The sequence below is a fragment of the Pipistrellus hanaki genome (genome assembly GCF_964339955.1).
Source record: "Pipistrellus hanaki genome assembly, chromosome: 9".
Lineage (NCBI taxonomy): Eukaryota > Metazoa > Chordata > Mammalia > Chiroptera > Vespertilionidae > Pipistrellus > Pipistrellus hanaki.
Genome location: NC_140511.1, coordinates 35775286 through 35798142, shown reverse-complemented (window position 1 = coordinate 35798142; position 22857 = coordinate 35775286). Strand labels below are relative to the sequence as shown.

Genomic DNA, 22857 nt, shown 5'->3' with positions numbered 1-22857 from the left:
GGCCTGGTCCCTCCCAACTGCCCTCCCCTGCTGGCCATCTTGCAGTGGCCATCTTGTGTCCACATGGGGGCAGGATCTTTAACCCCATGGGGATAGCCATCTTGAATGTTGGAGTGATGGTCAATCTGCATATTATTCTTTTATTAGATAGGATACAGGCTTGGTGCATGGGTGGGGATCAGCTGGTTTGCCCTGAAGGGTGTGTCAGATCAGGGTGCAGGTTCCCTTGGGGCATGGGGTGGCCTGGGAAAGGGGCCTGTGGTGGTTTGCAGGACAGCCACACCCCCCAGCAACCCAAGCAGAGGCCCTGGTATCTGGAATTTATTTATCTTCTACAATTCAAACTTTGTAGCCTGGAGCGGAGCCGAGCCTCTTGCTCTCTCCGTGGCAGAGGCCATTTCTGTTGGAATTTGTGTATCTTCTATAATTGAAACTTTGTAGCCTGGAGTGAGGGGGCCAAGGCTGCAGAAGCTTGGGTTCCTCCATTGCCCAGGGAAACCCTAGCCTCCTGGTCTTTCAGCTCTGTGGCTGCCCTTATTTCTGCTTGAATTTATTTACCTTCTATAATTGAAACTTTGTACCCTTGAGTGTATGGATAACCTGCCAGGGTGTATGGATAGCTTGGCTTCTTCTATTGCCAGGGAAACCCAAGCCTCCCTCCTGCTCTCTGTGGCCCATAGCCATATTGGTTGTGATTGATTTGCATACTTGCTTTTATTGGCTGGTGGGCATGGCTGGTGGTGTAGCAGAGAGATGGTTAATTTTCATATTACTCTTTTATTATATAGGATATATTAAGGATCAAGAGCCATGATTCTCACTTTCAGAGAAGGAAATTATAATTATGAATGTGTGGCAGGGAGGAGGAATCAAAAGGTAGTGGGAGAGGTTCAAATGAAATCACTGCTGGTTATTTCAGTGTAGCTTGAGGAAGTAGCCATGGTGGACCAAGTGAAGTCCCTGAAGAAATTTACCAAGAACATCCGACTGATCCAGCAAAGTATGATTGACAGCTGGAAAAGTACTATAAATCCCCTCTCATAGAAAGTAAGGCCCCTCACTGCTGGTGTGCTTGAGAGTTGCCTGAGAGAACCCCAAACTGCTATGTCATCCTCCAGCTTTGGTGATACATCTCCAGTATCCTTTCCTGCTTTGTGGGGCTCGTCGATGGCTGTGGTCTTCCGGAACGCTTTTGGTGGACATTCTGAATAATAGTTCCATCGGCTTCAAACTTATCTCTAATTCAAGTGATGGTAAGTCTCATAGGTGGATCTGTTTGAAACTCCCTCATAAATTGTCTTTGTACTTCTACTGCATTTTCAAAGTTCCAGTAGCATTTTAGAATAAATTTCCTTTGTTCAAAGCTGAGTCTGGCTGCCATTATTAATTCCAATGTGTTAAATATGACTGCCAGGCTGACCCTCCCCATGGGTCACATTGATGCACCAAGGCCCAGACGCCATGGTGACAGGTGCTGTGGTGAGGGTAGGCTGGGTGCTTCGCATAAGCCTGCATATTTTAATTTTAAAATGAACTTCCATAAGGAAGTTTTGGTTAGACTGAGCTATTTGAAGAGCTCAGCACTAATAGCCTTGAACTCTTTGCTAAGAACCTTCACACCTTTATTAGCTCGTTCAAAAGATTCCTGGGTCTCTGCATTGATTACACAGTGTCCTCTCCCTGCCATTGGTGGGGAGCTGGAAGATAAGTTTCTCTAGCTCAAGTGAAAGTTGCCATAAAATTTTGTCCCTAACCTGTTACTTCCTACACTTTCAAGAGATTTGGAAATAGACCCCCACTTAGTTGAAGGTACCATGTACCTGTAGAGATACCAGTAGGACTTCATGCTTCACCCTTAAGCATGTCTTATAACAATTTCCCCACCAGTTGGGTCCTTCAGATGCCTTTGCAAGATACACAGCAAATGGTGAGAGCAATTTCTGACAACTTCTGTTTGGTGTCAGCAACTACACACTCTGCTTGATCAACTACCTAGATTTAGTCTTTAGCCACTTGCAGTGAATGCTGCCACCCTTCAGATCAATAGGAAGATTTCAGAAAGCAGGTGCTCCAGGAAACCCATGTGTGGCCCTACATGGAGTGAATGGGAGGAACAAAGAGGCCAGGCAGGTGTTCCTGGTGGAGCTCAAAGCAGCAGCGCCATAACTCTGTCCTCATTTACAACATATGTTTTTTAAATTTGCTGTTGATATGTGCAAACTGACTGCAAGGTGGTTATCTTAAATTTTCATGCACTTTCTACAAAGAAACTTATTTTGAAACACTGGATGAGAAAAAGTTCAATTGAGTTTTAAACCATTCACATTTTTTAAATTTCAACATTCCATTTGTAAATAAAAGAAAATGTTAGGTTCTTAAAATACAATTTAAACAAATGGAAATGAAAAAGATTTAAAAATCTGTATTACCTACTTATTCAACTAAAATATCTCACCAATAGTGACTGTTAAGAAAGCCAAGAAATTGAATAGATCGTTACAGATCATTATAATTGAACATTATAATTATCTGTAGTTATTTCAAGTAGACAACCAAAAATAAAAAAGCTATATTTATTGAAGGATCTTCAAAAATTATAAGAATTCAAGATTTCTAGGTATATTCATTCTAAAATTTACATTTAATATATTTTCAATCATTTATATTTCATTTTCTTATAATTATACTAGAGGCACATTTATATTTCATTTTCTTATAATTATACTAGATGCATGAAGATTCGTGCAAGAATAGGCCTACCTTCTCCTGGCTGCTGGCACTGGCTACCCTCTGGCACCCAGGACCTGGGCCTTCACTCTGGCCAGAGCCACCTTCTGCCTTTGCTCCTGTCCTGACACCCTCCTATAGCTCCCTCCACCCTCTGCCATCCTCCCCTCTACTCCTCATAGCAGGCATCTCGCTCTGAGTCTGTATGTGCATGCTGCCCAGAGGCCCAGAGAGGCCAGGACAGGGTGGAAGACTTTCATAGTCACAAGTGTCGGATGTGAGGGCGATCTGGCTGCGACATCTGTCACCCCATTGATCACCAGGGTTGATTCGGCTGATCTGGCTGGCTAGGCGGGTGTCCCCCTCCTCCCTCACCGATCCATGTGCGTCCCTCCCGAAGCTGCGCGCTCGGTCGAAGAGGACGACTTTCCCCCAAGAGGAGAGGACCGGTCTTTGGTCAAGGGTATACGAGTAGCTGCGCTCCCCTCCTAGAACCTCCAAACAAGCTCTCATAGTCACAAGTGTCCCAGCCCAGCCACCGCCATCTTTGTCACATCAATTTGCATATTCCCTCCTTATTGGCTCTGGGTGCCACATGTTTGTCATGACATGATGGTCAATTAGCATATTCCATTTTTATTCCATAGGAAAATTTCAGATAATGTCATTTTTTCCCACTAATTTAATATATGCTAATCACTTTCCAGTTTACTATAGTGGGTCCAAAAAATAACATCAATTTTTCTGTGTGCCATGACTTAAAAAAGATTGAGAAATGCTGCCTAGTCCATTGAAAAGTAATATATGCTCCATCTCTGTAGTGCTTCCATGGTCCCTAAGACCCTGCGCAAATATATACCACATGTCTCCATCAGCTGAGGATCCATTCCCTCATATATAAAGCATATTCCCCTCCACTTAATGAGAGCATGGCCTTTGGAATGTCTTCCCTCCATTCTTTGGGGCAGCCTTTTCTAGAGTACCCCTGAGACCAGGGACCTGGGCAACTAACTTCATAGCCATGGCCACTGAATTTCAAGTTGATGCGATTGTTGAGGTATGTTACAGGTCCTTCCTCACGATCACTACTAATTTACATGTTCTAGAAGGGGACATCAGAAGCTGGCCTTGGCCAATCTGGGAAAGGGAGTAAGGTGGGAAATGATAGAGGCCACCTGATTTTCTGTTGGTCCAAGGCAGAGGGGCCCCTAAGATCCTGGTCCCTCAAGAAGTAGGGTCTTACCACTGGGTCACCAGAACATGTACATTTGGGAGTGAGTCATCAGCATGTAGAAGGTGGCTAGAGCCATGAGTGCCCTGCAAAGTTATAAAAATCAAGGATCCCAGCACTTGTAGAAAAAGGAACAAGAACCTTACCCTGTCCCTCACTGACCTCCATAGATGAGATGTTCCCCTAGGGGTGTCGAACTCAATCAGAGAAGGGGCCAAAATCTAAAATCCAGCCTAAATAGTGGGTTGAATGGTTTACTGAACAGTCATAAACTGACAATGTCATAAACTGACAGCGGAGTGCAGTGATGACAGCGCGGTGCGGGCCACATTGCAAGGCCTGGCGGGCTGGATTTGGCCCGCGGGCCTTGTGTTTGACACATGTGCTAGCCTGTCCAAGAGTCAGATTCCTGCATTCCTTCCTTTCTCTATTCCTTGACTTAAGACTCAGAATTCCCTTTTTATCTCTCTCCACATTACAGTGTTTCCCTCCATTTCCAATGAGTCATGAGTACAACACCTTGGAATCAACCTGCCTCAGTCAACTGAAAAGGCAGCAAGTCTCTACGGTGTATTATGGCAGCCTCATCTCACTCTACCTCTGCCTCCAGATTGTTACAGGTTGGAATTCCTTTTTTAATATATTTTATTGACTTTTAGAGAGGACGGGAGAGGGAGAGAGATAGAAACATCAATGATGGAAGAGAATGTTGATTGGTTGTCTCTTGCATGCCCCACACTGGGATCAAGCCCACAACCAAGGCATGTGCCCTTGGCCAGAATTGACACTGGGACCCTTCAGTGAGCCAAACCAGCTAGGGCATTGGTTGAAATTCTTAGATGAGCCTCTGATTCTCTCATATGTAAAGGGAAGGGGGGAAAAAAGGGTAGGAAGCTGAAAGGAAATTTTTGACAAAAAATACAAATACTGTGAGATCTGGAAAAAAGTAAAGAAGTTCAGTTTATTCTGCTTACTAAGTATTAGGCAGTGTACTGGGCATTTTTACTCATATCTCTTTGTCCACGCCTGCTGCTGCTGATGTGTGTGTGTGTGTGTGTGTGTACACCTGAGTATAAATGTGCTTACAATGGAGCAAAGATTGAGAGAAAAAGTAAAATAAAGAAGCATAAGTTCTTAGGGCCTTAACATAATGTAGAATAAGATTGGCAACAATTAGCTGGTATGCCCCCATTTTCTCATCCCAAGCTCATGGTAGACATTACTAATGATTTTCAAACATTTTTACAACTGAGCTGCTTCAGATTCTTTCTCAGCACAGTTATCCACTATCTATCCAGAGCCATCAGAGCTCCTGTGTGATCCCTCTCTCTGAAAGACAAAAACAAAACTTCACCTGAAGAAGCTAGCATGTCTACCAGTATTTCCCTTCTCCTGCAGTTGCATTCCTCAGATTCCTCCCTAAGTTAAGTGAGAAACCTATGGCCCAAAATTTAAAGAGACATTTCCTCTCAGGTCTTGCTGACCCTAAAACCCAGAAAGGGAGTGCCTCCTCAATATTTATGCCCTAAGTTCTTTGCACTCCTCACCTTAGCCAGGCCTACACCTCCTCCATCCAACACTTCCAGCTCCTTCCTAGATCCTTCATAGTTCATGTCTGAAAACAGACTTCCTTTTTCCAAGATCCAGCAACTTTTTTCAGAATTTGTTCCCAGGACTTTTTTAGGATGAAAATAGCCAATCGTTTGCATAGTAAAATCATGTTCATCTGCACTAAACCTGCCACAAGCCCACCCTGACTCCATCTCTGTTCTCTCTTCAGGATCATTCCAAGTCCAGAGCCCCCAGGAAACCATGGTGGCCATGCTGGGTGGTGAAGCTGAGCTGCCCTGTTTCCTCTTGCCTCCTCAAGATGTTAAAAATATGGAAATAAGCTGGACTCGATTCTTACCCTCCCAGGTGGTGCACCTGTATGAGGATGGGAGGGACAAGCCTGAGGAAGCCCATGAGGAGTATTCTGGAAGGACACAGCTTATGAGAGAATCTATGCATAAGGGGGTTGTGATCCTGAGAATCTCCAATGTCCAACAATCTGACAGTGGCCAGTATCGCTGTGCATTCCAACATGACTCCTTCTACAGTGATGCACTTATTATGCTGAAAATTGCAGGTAATTGCCCACATTTATCCCTTTGAGATCCCAAGTTCATTCTGGGATGGGCTCCTTTCTCTGATCCAATGTTCCTGGGAAATATATAAAAAGTCTAGGAGACAGGGAGATGGTCGTTACTTCTGATCACCATATTATTCCATGTATCACTGCTTGGGGCTAAGCTAAGTGTAATAAGTCAGAGAAAGACAAAGACAAATATTACATGATTTCACTCATATATGGAATTCAATGAAAAAATAAACTGATGAACAAAATATATCCAGAGACATAGAAGCATGGAACAGACTGAAGAATCTCAGAGGGGAGGTGGGGATGGTGGGTTGGTGGGGAGAGATTAACCAGGGAACTAATATACATACTGGGGGCCGGGTGCATGAAATACATGTATGGGGAGGGGGTCCCTCAGCCCAGTCTACATCTCTCGCAATCTGGGATCCCTCAGGGGATGTCTGACTGCTGGTTTAGGCCTGATCCCACAGGAATCCCTGCGGCCTAAACTGGCATTCAGAATCCCTCTTGCAATCCGGGACCACTGGCTTCAAACCACTCACATGCCTGCCTGCTGATCTCCCCTAACCACTCTGCCTGCCTGCCTCATCACCCTTAACCCCTCTGCCTGCCTGTCTGCCTCACTGCCCCAACCACTCACCTGCCAGCCTGATCACCCCTAACCACCTCTGCTTTGGCCCCCACCATTGCAGCTTTGTCTGGAATGACATCCAAAAGGTCATTCGGTTGTCCTGTCTAATTAGCATATTATGCTTTTATTACTATAGATTATTATGGACTAGAGGCTCAGTGAATGTAATTCATGGATGGGGGGCGTCCCACAGCCTGGCCTACACCCTCTCCCATCTGGGATCCTGTGGGGGATGTCCAACTACCAGTTTAGGCCAGATCTGGTGGTTGGACATCCCTCTCGCAATCCGAGACCACTGGCTACTAACCACTCACCTCCCTGATTGCCCCTAACCCCTCTGCCTGCCTGCCTGATCGCCCCTAACTGCCTGCTGCGGGGCAGGGTCAGCCCTGCAAGAGGCTATCTGCCTACTTGATCATCCTTAACCACTGGCCTGCCTAACTGATTGCTCCTAACCACTTCCTGCCTACCTGATCACCCCTACTACTCTGCTTGTCTGCCTGATTACCCCTAATCACTTGCTTGGGGGGAGGCTAGCTTGACGAGAGGACATGATGATTCTGAACTAACCATCACTATGGTCGTGACACTGTTACAGTCTCTGGCCTTTTATTATATAAGATATGCACAGCTCATGGACATAGACAATAGTGCAGTGAAAGCATGGGAGGGGCCAGTGTGGGATAGAAGGGGTCATTAGGGGGGAAAATTATGGACATCTGTAATACTTTCAACAATAAAGATAAAATGTTTTTTAAAAAGAAAATATAGAAACTCATATTAGGAGTTAAGAAATAGGCAGAGGCCATTTTTTTTTTTATTATTATTATGTTTTGGATTACGTAGCCCAGGAGTCTACGTCCCATCCTTTGTTGCCAAGACTTCTTCAGAGTTTCCATTCCCTGTTCTGTACATTGAGATCCAGTCAGCAGTAAAAACCTTCAGAAGCAGGGGGGGGATGTGTGTACAGGAAAATGAGCTTAGGACCTGACTTTATTGTCTTCCTCTTCCCAGTTCTCGGCTCAAGTCCTCAGTTGCATGTGGAAGTCACTGAGTCCAGACAAAGACAAGTGGTGTGCAAGTCAGAGGGCTGGTTCCCTCAGCCAGACGTCCAGTGGATGGACTCTGAGGGAAGAGAAATTCCAGCTGAGTCTGAGACTCATACACAGACCAAAGATGGCTTGTTCCATGTAACATCACTGTTATACAGAGAAACTGAGGAGAATCTGACATGTTCTGTCTGGAACCCAATACTGAATCAGAAAAAGGAAGGACGGTTGTCCCTAGAAGGTCAGTTTTCTCTCCCTTCTCACTGTGCCCACAAAATAGGTTTTGATGCTCACACTCTGTGGAGATGGCAGCTCTAAGAACGTAAGCTTGGTTCTGATCTTTTCACACCCACACCACCAGTATAGAGCAAGCAGAGGAAGCCATGAAAACTCAAAGGAAAGATATATATGGAAAGTGGAAGAGAAGAAGTCAAAGTACAATTATCAAAATGTCAAATACATAATTCTCAAAAAAAATATATAGAAATTAGGTGCCATAATTTTAATTAATTCATAAATGAAAGAAAGAGCAGACAACAAAACTGATTCAAAATCAATGAAAAAAATTCAATGATAAAATAAGAAAGGACTAAGTTAATGTTCTATATGTCAATAAAATTCTATTTGCCTAAGTCAGATGATCCTTACATAAGTTGTTAGATAACCTTTTAGTAGGACATTAAAAAGATATGGAATTTTTTGCCTTATTTCCATATTTTAGGCACTTTTTCTCAACAAAGGCTTCTTTGAGATAATATTGCACCTGATGACTAAAGAAGGAGTAGAAGCTGTCCAGAAGGAATGATAAAGAGAAAGGCAAGAAGTATTCCAGGAATAGGGGAGTGCAGAGACCCAATTCACTTCAATCGCCCACTGCTACTGTCAGACCTTGGGCTTGACCCAAAAGTGAACATGTTTCAGTTCTAAAATATTAAGTCCCAATATCTCACACTTTTAGCAGGACTTTCAGTTCCTCCAATTTTATACTTACCCTCTCTTTATACAGGCTTTTCAGCCTCACAGACACCTCTGGTCCCTTGATTCTTTCATGCTGTCCCAGGTACCAGCTTCAGCCCCATGTGTATCCCTTGGGTTGACTCGCAGACCATCTCTTTTCTCAATACTCTCAGTTCTGTTACATACTGTTACAGTGCTACTCTTCCATGAAAGAAATGAATGTATTTGCTTGAATTTATTTTCTGAATTGGTAAACTAAGTAAGATAGTATTTGAAAGGAGGCTTGTTAATTACTAATTAACAATAATCTTAAAGGGAAATGGAGGTAGAGGGAGGATCCACAATGTATTATTATTAGAGGGAGCATGATTGGGATTCACTGAGCAAGAAGTGAATGTGGGAACAACTCTCTTCAGGGAAACTGATTGTGGGATGTCTGTATTTCAGTTGCTGAGTCCAACAATTCAGCCCTCATCGCCACGATAATAGCTTTGGGAACAATTATAGTGCTGATTATTCTCATACCCACTGGACTTTATTTTTACAAAAAAAGGTAAATGTATTTCTTTCTCAATATTCAAATATCCCTTCTTAAGGTATCTGTCCTTCACCTTTCTGCTTGGAAACAAGATCAAAATCAGCAAAGGCTATGCTCAGAGGAAGTCATATCAATAAGACTATAATACCTCAACCAAAAATATGGAAAATAATATTTTATTTATAGAACTGTGTGAATTAAAAGAAATAATATACATAAAACATCCATGCCTTGCACCAACACAAAGACATTCAATAAAAGGCTATTATTGTTATTATTATCACTGTTATGGGAGAAGGAGGAGGAAGAGGAGGAGAAAGGTAGAAAGGGTTGAAAAAGTGATGGAAGGACCAAATATTCATGATACAGAAAATATGCATGAGGCATATAGAGCACTCATTTATGAAGGCTTACATTGACCTCCCATGGGAAATGCTCATTTTGGTATCATACATCTTTTGCACAAGAAATGAGGATAAAATATATAGCTGCTCCTTAGACCAACAAAGAGCTGCACCCATGCCAGGTATACTTGCCCCGGAAGTATGGGTATTGGCCCAGGTAACCTATTGCTTACATCCCCTGTTCAAGGTCACTTTAGTCTTTAAACCACACAATCAGCAAGAGGATTGATGAGTCAGAGAAAAAATAGGACCTATGAACACTGCTCAATACAGAGTTTGCATAGTGTGCTTGCATACTCTTCTAAAGTGTTCATCTCAATCATCTCTTTCCCTTGGCTTCTTGCTATATCTTAAATTGATTCAATAAACTCTGTCTTGAGCTTCTTAATTTGGCATAGAGTTATTTAAAACAGTTTCTTATTACTCTTTTAATGTTAAAGAGTCTGTAGTAATGTCCTGTCATTCCTGATATTGAAATTTGTGTGTTTTACCTTTCTTCTTTGATCAATCCACCTAGAAATTTATCCATTTTATTAATTTTTCCTAAGTACTACATTTTGATTTATTGAATATCTTATTGTTAGCTAGTAATTACTTTAAAATCTTTATTGTTTAAAGTATTATACATGTCCCCCTTTTGTCCCCCATTGACCTCTTCTAACCTACCCCAACCCTGTGTCCATATATTATGCATATATGCATACAAGTTCTTTAGTTGATCTCTTCCCACCCACCTGTATTCCCCCAACTTCCCTATGAGATTGAACAGTCAGTTCTGTGCTTCTATGTCTCTGTATTTATTTTGTTCATCAGTTTATTTTGTTCAGTAGATCTCATATGAGTGAGATCATGTGATACTTATTTTTGACTGGCTTATTCCCTTTGCATAATACTCTCCAGTTCCATCCATGCTGTTGCAAATGGTAAGAGTACTTTCTCTTTTACAGCTGCATGGTATTCCATTGTGTAAATGTACCACAGCTTTTTATCCACTCATCTTCTGATGGTAACTTGGGCTGTTACCAAATCTTAGCTATTGTAAACTCTGTTGCTATGAACATAGGTATGCATATATTCTCTCTGATCAGTGTTTCCAGTTTCTTAGACCAGTGGTCGGCAAACTCATTAAACAACAGAGCCAAAAATCAACAGTAAAACGACTGAAATTCCTTTTGAGAGCCAAATGTTTTAAACTTAAACTTCTTCTAATGCCACTTCTTCAAAATAGACTTGCCTAGGCCGTGGTATTTTGTGGAAGAGCCACACTCAAGGGGCCAAAGAGCCACAGTTTGCTGACCATTGTCTTAGAATATATTCATAAGAAGAGGGATCACTTGGTCAAATGGGAGTTCCATTTTTTATTTTTTTAGGAAACTATACTGTTTTCCACAGTGGATGCAACAGTATGCATTTCTACCAGCAGTGTGCTATGGTTTCTTTCTCTCCACATCTTCACCAACACTTGTTTATTGATTTGTTTATGTTAGTCATTCTGACAAGTTTAAGGAGATACTTCATTGTCACTTTTTTTTTGGGGGGGGAGGGGGGCCTTGCACAACAGAAATTTATTTTCTCACGGTTCTGGAAGCCGGAAGTCCAACATAAGGTGTCAGCAGCGTGGGTTTCTCCCTCAGCCTTTCTCCTCGCCACGTAGACAGCTGTCTTCTTCCTGTGTCCTCACATGGCCTTTTCTTTTTTTCTTTTCTTTTTTAAATAAATTTTTATTGTTCATATTATTACAAATGTTCCTTTCCCCCTCCCCCCCTCCATTGCTCTCCTCCACCAGGTTCCCATCCCACCCTCTGCCCTTTACCCACCCCCCATTGTCCTCATCCATAGGTGCACAGTTTATTTTCAGTCTCCTCCCACATCCCCCTCTCCCCTTTTCCCCAAGAATCGTCAGTTCACTCCCCTTCCATACCTATGATTCTATTATATTAACCAGTTAATATTGTTCATCAGATTTTTTTTAATTTCCTTGGTTTTTAGATTCACTTGTTGATAGTTACATATTTGTTGTTCATAATTTTTATCTTTATTTACTTTCTCTTCTGAAAGAACCCCCTTCAGCAATTCATATAATTCTGGTTTGGTGGTGATGACCTCCTTTAGCTTTTTTTATTAGTGAAGCTCTTTATCTGGCCTTCGATTCTGAGTGATAGCTTTGCTGGGTAGATTATCTTTGGCTGTAGGTTCTTACTATTCATCACCTTGAATATTTCTTGCTATTCCAGTCTGACCTGCATGCTTTCTGTTGAGAAATCAGCTGACAATCGTATAGGTGCTCCTTTATAGGTAACTACCTGCTTTGCTCTTGCTGCTTTTAATATTCTCTCTTTGTCTTTTGCTCTTGGAATTTTAATTATTATTTGTCTTGGTGAGGTCTTCTTTGGATTCCTTTTGTTTGGAGTTCTGTGCGCTTCCTGGACTTGTAAGTCTAATTCTTTCACCAGGTGGGGGAAGTTTTCTGTCACTATTTCTTTCAGTATGTTTTCAATATCTTGCTCTCTCTCATCTTCTGGGACCCCCATAATTCTGATGTTGGTTCGCTTGAAAATTGTCCCAGAGGTTTCTTACATTATCTTCAATTTTCTGGATTCTCTTGTCTTATTGCTTCTGTGGAGGAGTGTCTTCTGGCTCTTTATGTTCCAAATCTTTGACTTGATTCTTGCGATCTTCCATTCTGTTTTTAGGACTCTGTATAATATTTTTTATTTCAGACAATGTATTCTTTATTTCTTGTTGATCCCTTATCATTTCTTGTTGATTCCTTATTAATTCTAGTTGATCCCTTTTCATATCCTCATAGGTCTTATCGACCTTTCCTAGGAAATACTTGAAAAACCTTATAAGCGTAGATTTGAACTCTATATCCAGTCTCTTCTTTTCCTCCATTTCTTTCGTTTGTGATCTATTTCGTTGTCTCATTTTTGCAGCTTCCCTGGTGGGATGAGTTTCAGGGTGGAGCCTACAGCTTTGGCTTCCGTCAGCCCCGCCCTATGAAGCTCCTGAGTCTCAGGGTCCTTCAGTACTCTCTGCAAGCACCTCTGAGAGAAAGGTGCCCTCGATTTTCGCCTGCTACCAAACAGTCTAGGCTCTCCCCCAATGAGCCCGGAACTGGGGTTCAGTTCAGTTGGTAGTGGAGTTGGAGGTGGCATTCAGAGCAGTCTGGAGCCCCGTCTCCTTCCCGCCAGGGCAGTCCCGCGGCACAGCCAACTGTCCCTTCTCTGCGCGTAATGTGCACGCCTCCGGGACCTCCTTTCACCGGTCCTCCGGGGTTCCACCTTACAGCCCAGCTCCCTATGGATGAGCCTGGGTCCCCGGGGTCTGGCCTAGAACTGGGGTTCAGAGCAGTCGGAACTGGGGCCCAGCACAGTCGGAGCTTTTATCTCCTTCCCACTAGGGAATGCCAGCCAGGCAATCAGCCGCCCCTTTTCTCCGGCTCCGTCTTCTCTGCTTGCGCCGCATGTCTCCATACCTTAGGCTTTTACAGCTCCTCCATGCTTCCTTCTGGTTTTCTCCTTGCTTCTCGTTGTAGAATTTCCAGTCAGTCGACTTTCCTGTAGTTCTGGGTAATGTCCATTTTATATTTTAGTTGTATTTTACTGAAATTGTGTGCAGCTGTGTCTAGGCGTTCACCTGTGCAGCCATCTTGGATTCTCTCTCTCTCTCATTGTCACTTTAATTTGCATCTCTTGGAAGAGTAGTGACTTTGAGCATTTTTTTCATGTCTCTTGGCCTTCTGTATGTCCACTTTGGAGAAGAGTCTATTTAGGTCTTTTGCCTATTTTTTAATTGGATTATTATGCCTTTTGCTCTTAATTTAATTGTATCCTTTCTCTTTTGAATTTAATTTGCTCTTCTTTTGCTAGTTTCTGAGGTAGAAGCTTATGTGATTAGTCTTTTGCTTCTTTCCTCATATAAGCATTTAAACATTTAATCCTATAAATTTCTCTCTATAAGGATATAATGCTAAGTGACTGACCTATGTCAGTCACTTAGCATTATATCCTTCTAGACAGAGAAAGACAATACCATGAGATATCACCTCTATGTACAATTTAAGGAAAAAAATAAATGAACAAGAAAAACAGAAACAGACACATAGATATAGAGAACAAACTGATGGTTGCCAAATGGCAAGGTGATTGCATGGGTGGGTAAAAAAAAAAGTGAAGGTAGTTACAAAGTAGTCACAGGATTGTGAAGTACATCATAGGGAATGTAGGTAATGATATTGTAATAACTATGTATGGTTTCAGATGGGTACTAGATTTATCAGAATGGTCACTTCAGAGGTTACACAAATGTCTAACCACTATGCTATTCCCCTGAAACTAATATAAAATAAAATTGAATATCAAAAAAAAATACTTTGCCTTTGGGGCTAGCAGAACCTTCCATATTAGATGAGTTTGTGAACAAATTAGACTGTTCTACAGTAGTTGAGCAATTCTGCTAATATCCAAAACTATAATTTAAAAACCTATCATTAAGCAATCTTCAAACTTAATTCAAAATAGAGTGAAGAAAATGTACTATTTGTATTTTTTAGTCTATCATTAAAAAAAATCTTTGAACCCAATTCAAAATCTATATATAAAAAGCCAGCGAACAGAATGCCATAACAAACAGAATGACCAGTTGCTATGTCACGCATTGCAGCCAGCAAACAAGCCCGATCTTGGGGTGGGGCCAGGTGGCAACTTCCCATAGCCTTTCTCCCAAGCTGGCCCCACCCCTGATTGGCCTCTCCCAACCCTGGTGGAAGGCAAGGCAACCAGTCAACCTCCTCACTGTGCCACTTCTCCCTGGCCAACCCCAACACTCATTGCCCCCTAGCCCAATAGGGGGTGGAGCCAGATGGCCAACCTCCTGCAGCCCCTCCCCCCACCCAGCCCACCCCATATAGGCCCCCAACTCTATCAGGTGCAGAGCTGGCCAGCCAACTGTCTGAGGCTCCTCCCCCCAGTCAGCCCCACCTCCAATAGGCCCCCCACTCCGATCAGGAGCAGGGCTGGCCAGCCAATGACCCATGACCCTGCCCCCAGGCTGCTGGTCCCCAATTGCCCCCCCACTCCATTTGGGGGTGGGGCTGGCTGCCCCACTGTCCACAGCCCCTCCCCACAGCCAGCCCCACCTCAGATCAGCCCCCCCCATTCAAGGCCCACCGCCCACAGCTCCTTCCCACAGCCAGTCCTGTCCCCAATCAGTCCCTCACATCCCATTTGGGAGCAGGGCTGCCAGCCAATCACCCTCAGCCCTGCCCCAAATAACCCAGCCCTAATCAGGGCCAGATCAGGGTGGGCCAGCCAGCCAACCTCCTGCTATCTCCTCTCCCCAACAGGCCAGGCCCTAATTCAGCCAATTGGGGGCAGACCCCACCCATGCACAAATTTGTGCACTAGGCCTCTAGTAAGGTAAATTAAATGTAAAAATAAAATTTCCTTTAGAGACTGCTTTGGCTGTATCTCGTGCATTTTAATGTATTGTATTTTTATTATTCAGTGCAAATATTTTCTAATTTCTTTGGTATATTTAGTAATATTCAAGATACTTCTAGTTTGATTACACTGTGGTCAAAGAACACGATTTCTGTTATTTTAATCTTTTTAAGTCTAGTGAGACTTGTTTCTTTGTCCAGCATATGGTCTAGCTTAGTAACCTAAGTCAGACAGAGAAAGACAAGTACCATAGAATTTCACCTATATGTGGAATCTAAGGAACAAAATATGTGTACTTATAAATAATTTGTATTCTTCTATTTTTGAGTGGAATGTTTTGTAATATCCATTAGGTCAAATTGATTGATTGTATTATTAAAGCCTTTAAAATCCTTTCTAATTTTCCATCTACTATTGTAGTTTCAGGAATTGCTGGGGGGGAGGGGGGGGAAGGAAATGAATATTGAAATTTTAAAGTATAATTGTGCATTTGTCTATTTCTCAATTTCCATTTTTTTAATTGACTGGAGTGAAATTGGTTAAAAAATTATGTAAAGTTTCAGGTGTACAATTCTATAATTCTCCTTTACAGTTTTATCGCTGTGCTCTATTTATTTTGTTTTCTGTTATAATGTACTTATATACATACTATAGTAGCCCTGTACACGAATACATGTGCCAGTAGGTTGCTGCCACCCTCCTGTAGCTTCCCTCCTCCCCTTCCTCCTTCATAGCCTGCAGCCCTGCCCCCTCCTGTAGCTCTCCACCACCCACTTGTACCTTGCTGGCCCACCCTCTTGCTGATCCATGATCTGGTCATTTGTTACACCTCAGGGCATAATGGATAATTAGCATATTCCTCTTATTATATAGGATATGCATTTTATATCTTGATGAACTGACCCTTTTTATCATTATAAATGTCCCTCTTTATCCCTGGTAATATTTCTTCTCCTAAATTCTACTGAATCTAATAGCAGTATAGCCACATTAGCCTTGTTATGATTAATGGTTACATAGTGTATCTTTCCCCATTCTTTTACTTTTAATCTATATGTTAAGTGGATTTCTTTTTTAAACCTTACCAGAAGATAAGTTTTTGTCTTCTGGTAAGGTTTAAAAAGGGGAAGGGAGAGAGAGAAAAAATGTCTGTGAAAAAGATATATCAACTTGTTGCCTCTTGTAGTGCCCTGACTGGGAATTAAACCTGCAACCTTTTTTGGTGTGTGGGACAATGCTCCAACCAAGCCCCCCAGCCAATGCTAAAGTGGATTACTTACAAAAGTTTATATGGGTCTTACTTTTTATCCAGTCGAATGATTTCCATCTTTTAAAAAATAATAATTTTAGAAAGAGAGGAGAGGAGAGGGAGGGAGGGAGAGAGGGAGGGAGAGAGAGAGAGAGAGAGAGAGAGAGAGAGAGAGAGAGAGAGAGAGAGAGAGAGAGAGGGAGAGAGAGAGAGATCTATTGTCTGTGCCCAAACCAGGAATAAAACCCACAACCTGGGTATGTGCTCTGACCAGGAAACAAACCCATAACCTCTCAGTGCAGAGGATGACACTACAATCAACTGAGCCACACCAGTAGGGTACAATTTCTGTCTTTTAACTACATTGTTCAGATGAGCACTTTCCAATTGAGATAAAATGTAAGGCACATAATTTTAAACTACATAGTATCCACATTTAAAAAAAAAAAACAAGCATTATAACAGTGTTTTTGTACAATATATCAAAATATTATGTCAAATTTTAACAAGATAATTTACATCATTTTTGTATCAAGTCTTCAAAATTCAGTATGCATTTATATTTACAGCACACTCAATTTAAACACTAAATATTTTTCATAAATAATTCACTTGTATTTAGATTTCATAAAATTTATACTTGAAAAACTAGATGCACATACTCAAGTTGCTCTAAGCACACTTGAAATTTTTTTCATAATTGGAGTATCAAATTTTACATTTAAATGAATCAAAATTAATGACACTTTAAAATTTAGTTTCTCAACTGCAATAACCATGACATATGCTCAATAGCCACATGTTGGACAGCAAATATTTAGGCCATTGATACAGATAGGTTTAAATTTACCATTGTGCTATTTATTGACACATTGTACTAGTTAAACTGTTCCTTGTTTTCTTCATTGCCTGCCCTTTTTAATTATTTTTATTATTTTACCTTTAATATTGACCTATTAAGTATACCTTTTTGCTTCATTTTTTATTGGTTTCAAATATGCATCTTTAGAGTTTAAAATAAGCATCTCTAACTTGTCCCATTCTACCTTGAAACAATATTATAGTACTTTATGACAAGCATAGGAATGTCACAAGGAGAAATAAAATAACTTTTTTCTGGACTAAGAACAAACTTGTTTCCTCTTTTTACAAAAGCACAGGGACACAGATTGCTACTGCTATCATCACCCCTTCCTATGCTCTGGTCCCTAAACGCGACCCTGCTGAGGCCAGTGCTGACCCCTTCAAAGCCGCCCATGCAGAGGGCATCAGTGCTGTGTACCCTAACCAAGAGGCTGCCAGTGCCAACCCATCAGGGACTGCCCAAGCAGAGGGCATTGATGCCACCATCCCTGACCAAGAGGCTGCAAGTGCCAACCCACTGAGAACTGCCCAAGCCAAGGGCATCAGTTCTGCCCACCCTGACCAAGAAGCTGCCAGCACCAACCCATCGGGGACTGCCCAAGCAGAGGGCATTGATGCTGCTAATCCTGACGAAGAGGATGTGAGTGCCAACGCATCAGGGACTGCCCAAGCCAAGGGCATCAGTGCTGCGCACCCTGACCAAGAAGTTGCCAGAGCCAACACGCTGGGGACTGCCCAAGCAGAGGGCATTGATGCCTCTAATCCTGACCAAGATGACACTACTGTTAACACGTTGGGGGATGCCCTCATACCCGTGGAAACCCCTAATGCCTCCAACACAGCTAATGTCAAGCACCGTCCTCAGTCTAAATATGACACTCAGCATAAGGTGGAACTCCGCAGTTGGATAGAGGGACTCACAGGCCAGTCTATTGGTCCTGACTTCCAAAAGGGTCTGAAGGATGGAATTATTCTGTGCACACTCATGAATAAGCTGCAGCCAGGCTCCATCCCTGACATCAATCAACTCGCCCAAAACCACACCTCACAAACCTGGCAACAGAAAGACAACCTCTCCAAATTCATTAAGGCCATGGCCAGCTTTGGCATAGACTCCATGGACCAGTTTGAGCCCAGTGACCTGTTTGAAAATAGGAACATGACACAGGTGCAGGTGTCTCTTCTGGCTCTGAAACGGAAGGCCAAGCCCAAGGGGCTATAGTGTAGGATGGACAGCGGCATCAAGTACTTGGAGAAGCAGGAGCAGGAACATCAATGATGCCACCATGAAGGCGGCCCGTGTATCATCAGGCTCCAGATGGACACCAACGAGTGTTCCAGCCAGTCAGGCATGACAGCTCTCAGGACCTGGTGGCACACCCATGACACCAAGCTGGAACTGCCAGGTGTGACAACTCCATGTTTCTGCAGATGGGCTAACCTCAGGGTGCTAAGCAGAGCAGTCAGGACACAGGAGTTCCAAGTAACTGAGGCATAGCCAGATGCACAATCTCCTTGCACAGTGTCCCATCTCCTCACCAGGCACTGCACAGGGACTCCCACAAGGATGACCACCCTGGGACAAGCTCCACCCAGGAGACCTGGGACCAAGAGAAAATGTGAAATATAAACTGTGGGCCAAAGGCAATAAGAGCCTCTTTTTTAGGGAGGGAAGAAGGGTAAATCCCTAAATTCAGTTTGTTTGTTTTTTATCTTTTGTAGTGCAATCACTGCATATGCAGAAGTCTATTAACAGCTCTTTGAATCACCCCTATGGGTACTGAGAGACATGGAGATGGATGCAAATGAACATGAACTTTGGTGTCTAGCATGCCATGAGTAATAAAGTCCTACTCTCTGATCCAGCAGTCTTGTTTCTTCTGTTGGCATCCAGGAAACAGATTAACAAGTAACAGATTAACTTATTAACTTACTAGAGGTCCAGTGCAAGAAATTCGTGCACAGGGGATAGGTATGTCCCTCAGCCCAGCCTGCACCCTCTCCAATCTGGGATCCCTCTGATAATTCAGGACTGTTGGCTCCCAACCACTTGCCTGCCTGCCTGCCTGCCTGCCTGCCTGCCTGATTGCCCAGAACCACTTCTGCCTGACAGCCTGATCACCCTCTAACAACTCCCCTGCCAGCCTGATTGATGCCTAAATGCTCCCCTCTGGGCCCAATTGCCCCTAACTGCCCTCCCCTGCTGACCTGGTCACCCCTAACTTCCCTTCCCTGCCAGCCTGGTCACCCCTAACTATTCTCTCCTGCCAATCTGGTCCCTCCCCCCCCCCAACTGCCCTCCCCTGCTGGCCTGATCACCCACAAGTGCCCGCCCCTACTGGCCATCTTCTGGTGGCCATCTTGTATCCACATTGGGGCAGCCATCTTGTGTGTTGGAGTGATGGTTAATTTGAATATTATCTCTTTATTATAAGGGAAGTTAAGTAAGTAAAATGCTAGTCCCTGCACCATTCCTGAAGTCTTTTTTATAAAAGGCAATACACTCTTTCCCTTTTGATTTTCACATTTCCCAGAAATTACTGGAGGAAATTCTGAGACTGAGCTTCCATAAGGAAATGTGTAAGATTTGTTACTCCTCATTTTTATATCACTGAACTAGGGAAGTAAAGAAACAACCATTTCATTTTTCTCCTGCCAGTCCCACTCCTCTCATATGTGTTTCATTTCATTTTGGTCATACATTCATGTTCTTCTATTTCTGAGGAACTGAAGAAACTGTTGGAAAATTATAGTAAGGTTCTGTTCCTTCCTCATCCTCCTCAAACACTCATTCTCCCTGTCTCTGGGCATTTCATTGTGCTGTTTCTCTAATCCCTCTCCACATCTGTCCTATTGCCAGTATGTCTCCTCCCCATCTTGAGTGTGTGTGTGTGTGTGTGTGTGTGTGTGAGAGAGAGAGAGAGAGAGAGAGAGAGAGAGAGAGAGAGAGAGAGACTTTGAAGCCCATCTTTCTCTGTGTGGTGCTGGGCCAGGGCAGGGCACCTGAGGCTGCGCTCCTTCCCCCCACTGGTAAGGCTTGACAGGGGACCTCAGGCCACACCCCCTGGCCCGGTGCCAGGCCAGGAGACCTCAGGCTGTGCCCCCTGCCACATGGGGTTTGATGGACTCTCAGGCTGTGCCCCCCAACCTAGCACTGGGCCAGGGGACCTAAGGCTGTGCCCCCACCTGGCACTGGGCCAGGGGACCTGAGGCCACACACCCCAATAGGCAGGGCTTGTTAGGGGACCTCAGGTCGTGCCCCCTGCCCAGTGGGGCTTGATGGGGGAGCTCAGGCCACACTCCCCACCTGGTGGGACTTGATGGGGGAACTCAAAATGCACTCTCCACCCCAATCCAAGCCAGACTTCACGCCGTACCCCCTGCCCCAGCACCAGGCCAGGAGACCTGAGGCTGCACCCCTGTCTGGCACCAGGCCAGGGGACCTAAGGCTGTGCCCCCCACCTGGCAGGACTTGAAGGGGGTGGGGCCGGCCAGGTCTGGGTCTCACATGATATCGAGGCACACATGGGTGGGTGAGGACTTGACTCTGGGTTCCATGGCATGCCCCAGATTCTGACAGGAGGAAGATTTTCATATACATTTTACTAATTTTCTTTCATTTCTGACATTTCCATTATAGAGAAAGGGCAAATAGCAATATTAAAATATTTCCTCTAATTAATTCCCTTTTAATGTGCACAAATTTTGTGCACTGGGCCACTAGTTGATATATAATTGATATTAAAACACTGTGTAAGTGTAAGGTGTATAATGTGTTGACTTGATATACTTATATATTACAAAATAATTATCACCACAGCTTTAACCAACATACTGTCATATGTTTACCATTTCTTTTATGTGATGAGAAATTCTCAGATCTACACTTTAGCAACTTTCAATTATAATCACCATGCTATATATTAGATTCCCAGAACTTATCTATATATATATAAAAGCCTAATATGCAAGTTGTCCCCTCGGGAGTTCGACCAGGAGACTGGGAGTTCAAGCACTCACTATAAGATGCACTGATCACCTGGGGCAGCACAGAATGAAGGAAGGCCCCGGCCAGCAGCCAGAAGGCCCCAAATGGCCCTGATTACCGGCCAGGCCCAGAGACCCTACTCATGCATGAATTTTGTGCACCAGACCTCTAGTTAATCTTATAAGTAGAAGTTTAAACTTTTTGACCAACATTTCCCCAGATCCTCAGTCCCTAGTAATCACTACTCTATTCTTTGTTTCTATGAGTTCAACTTTTTAAGATTCCACATATTAGTGATATCATACAGTATTTCTCTTTCTCTGTTTGTCTTATCTCACTCAGCATACTGTCTTCCAGGTTAATACAAGTATTGCAAATGGCAAGACTTTCTTCCTTTGAATGGCTAAATAATATGCCATTATCTTTTCTTTACCCATTCATCCATTGACATACACTTAGGTTGTTACCATATCTTAGCTACTGTGAATAATGTTACAATGAACATGGGGATGCTGATATACTTCCAGATTCTGTTTTCCTTTTCTTTCAGAATATATCCCTAGAAATGGGATTTCTGAATTGTTAAAAATAGACATAGCACATAAGAATAAAATTTCAGGTGGTACAGAAAATGTACTTCACAAACTTTCACATGATCTTCATAACCACAGACTAAGGCAAATGCTTAAACTCCCACATTCAAAATTAGTAAAGTAAAATTCAGGGAAATGAGCCCACTGGATAAAATATTCAAACTAGCAAATAGGAAGAAACGAGTCACAAATCTTAAGATTCTTTATACTCTACCACACTACAGCTATATTGCTAATATATCAGCGAAAGGATGAAATGAAAGATATGCCCTAAAAAGCAACATTCAGTGTAATTCAGCAAGTATAATAATTTAATTTCCTGAATCCAGACTACATAGCCTGGGTTTTAAAAGCCAAACTTTCAAGTTTCCTCTCTCAATGAGTAAGTCCCACCTTGTCTGTCTCACCGCTACCTCCCCCACCTGGCAAGCTCTAGTTCTATTTCACATTCTGTTGCTGTCTTGACCCAGTATCCTCACTGCCTGGGACCATGTCACGCCCTGCCCTGTTTTTCAAATGAAGATCAAATCACTCTCATCACAACTTCTTTTTTTTTTTTAAATATATTTTATTGTTTTTTTACAGAGAGGAAGGGAGAGAGATAGAGAGCTAGAAACGTCGATGAGAGAGAAACATCTACCAGCTGCCTCCTGCAACCCGCCCCCCCAACCGGGGATGTGCCCACAACCAATGCACATGCCCTTGACAGGAATCGAACCTGGGACCTTTTAGTCTGCAGACCAATGCTCTACCATCGAGCCAAACCGGTTTCGGCCATCACAACTTCTTAGGTTCTTAGCCATGTCCATCAGGGATCAAACTGACAGTTTAACTTCCCTCAATTTCAGCCCTAAATCCAACTTCATCCACTCTCCAGGGCCTGACATTAAGTTCCCACACATCTAGCAGAGGCAGTGTAGGGTAGGCAATGATTGTGGGCTTTGGAATCAGGCAGACAGACCTGGCTTTGAATCCCATTATATAAACCAGGCAACTTATTTCAGCTCTATAAACTTCTATTTTCTGTTCTGCCTATGGAGAA

At 43.1% G+C, this 22857-nt stretch overlaps 1 protein-coding gene across 3 annotated transcripts; it reads left to right on the top strand.

Annotated features, from left to right (window-relative positions):
- The first annotated feature begins 1118 nt into the window (after positions 1-1118).
- On the top strand, positions 1119-19094 carry LOC311628233 (butyrophilin-like protein 2). 3 transcript variants are annotated; one of them, XR_014795980.1, is made up of 7 exons: positions 1119-1253; positions 4440-4578; positions 5739-6086; positions 7744-8019; positions 9183-9294; positions 17497-17740; positions 17949-19094. XR_014795980.1 is itself a non-coding variant. In XM_084895288.1 (4 exons), the coding sequence occupies exons 1-4, from the start codon at positions 4458-4460 to the stop codon at positions 9290-9292; spliced, it is 855 nt and encodes a 284-aa protein (XP_084751414.1). In that variant the 5' UTR covers positions 4406-4457; the 3' UTR covers positions 9293-9331. The 3 variants fall into 3 exon arrangements, 1 of the variants encoding a protein (XP_084751414.1); XR_014795981.1 differs by lacking the exon at positions 1119-1253 and having other exon boundaries at positions 4406-4578; XM_084895288.1 differs by lacking the exons at positions 1119-1253; positions 17497-17740; positions 17949-19094 and having other exon boundaries at positions 4406-4578; positions 9183-9331.
- Positions 19095-22857: the final 3763 nt, after the last annotated feature.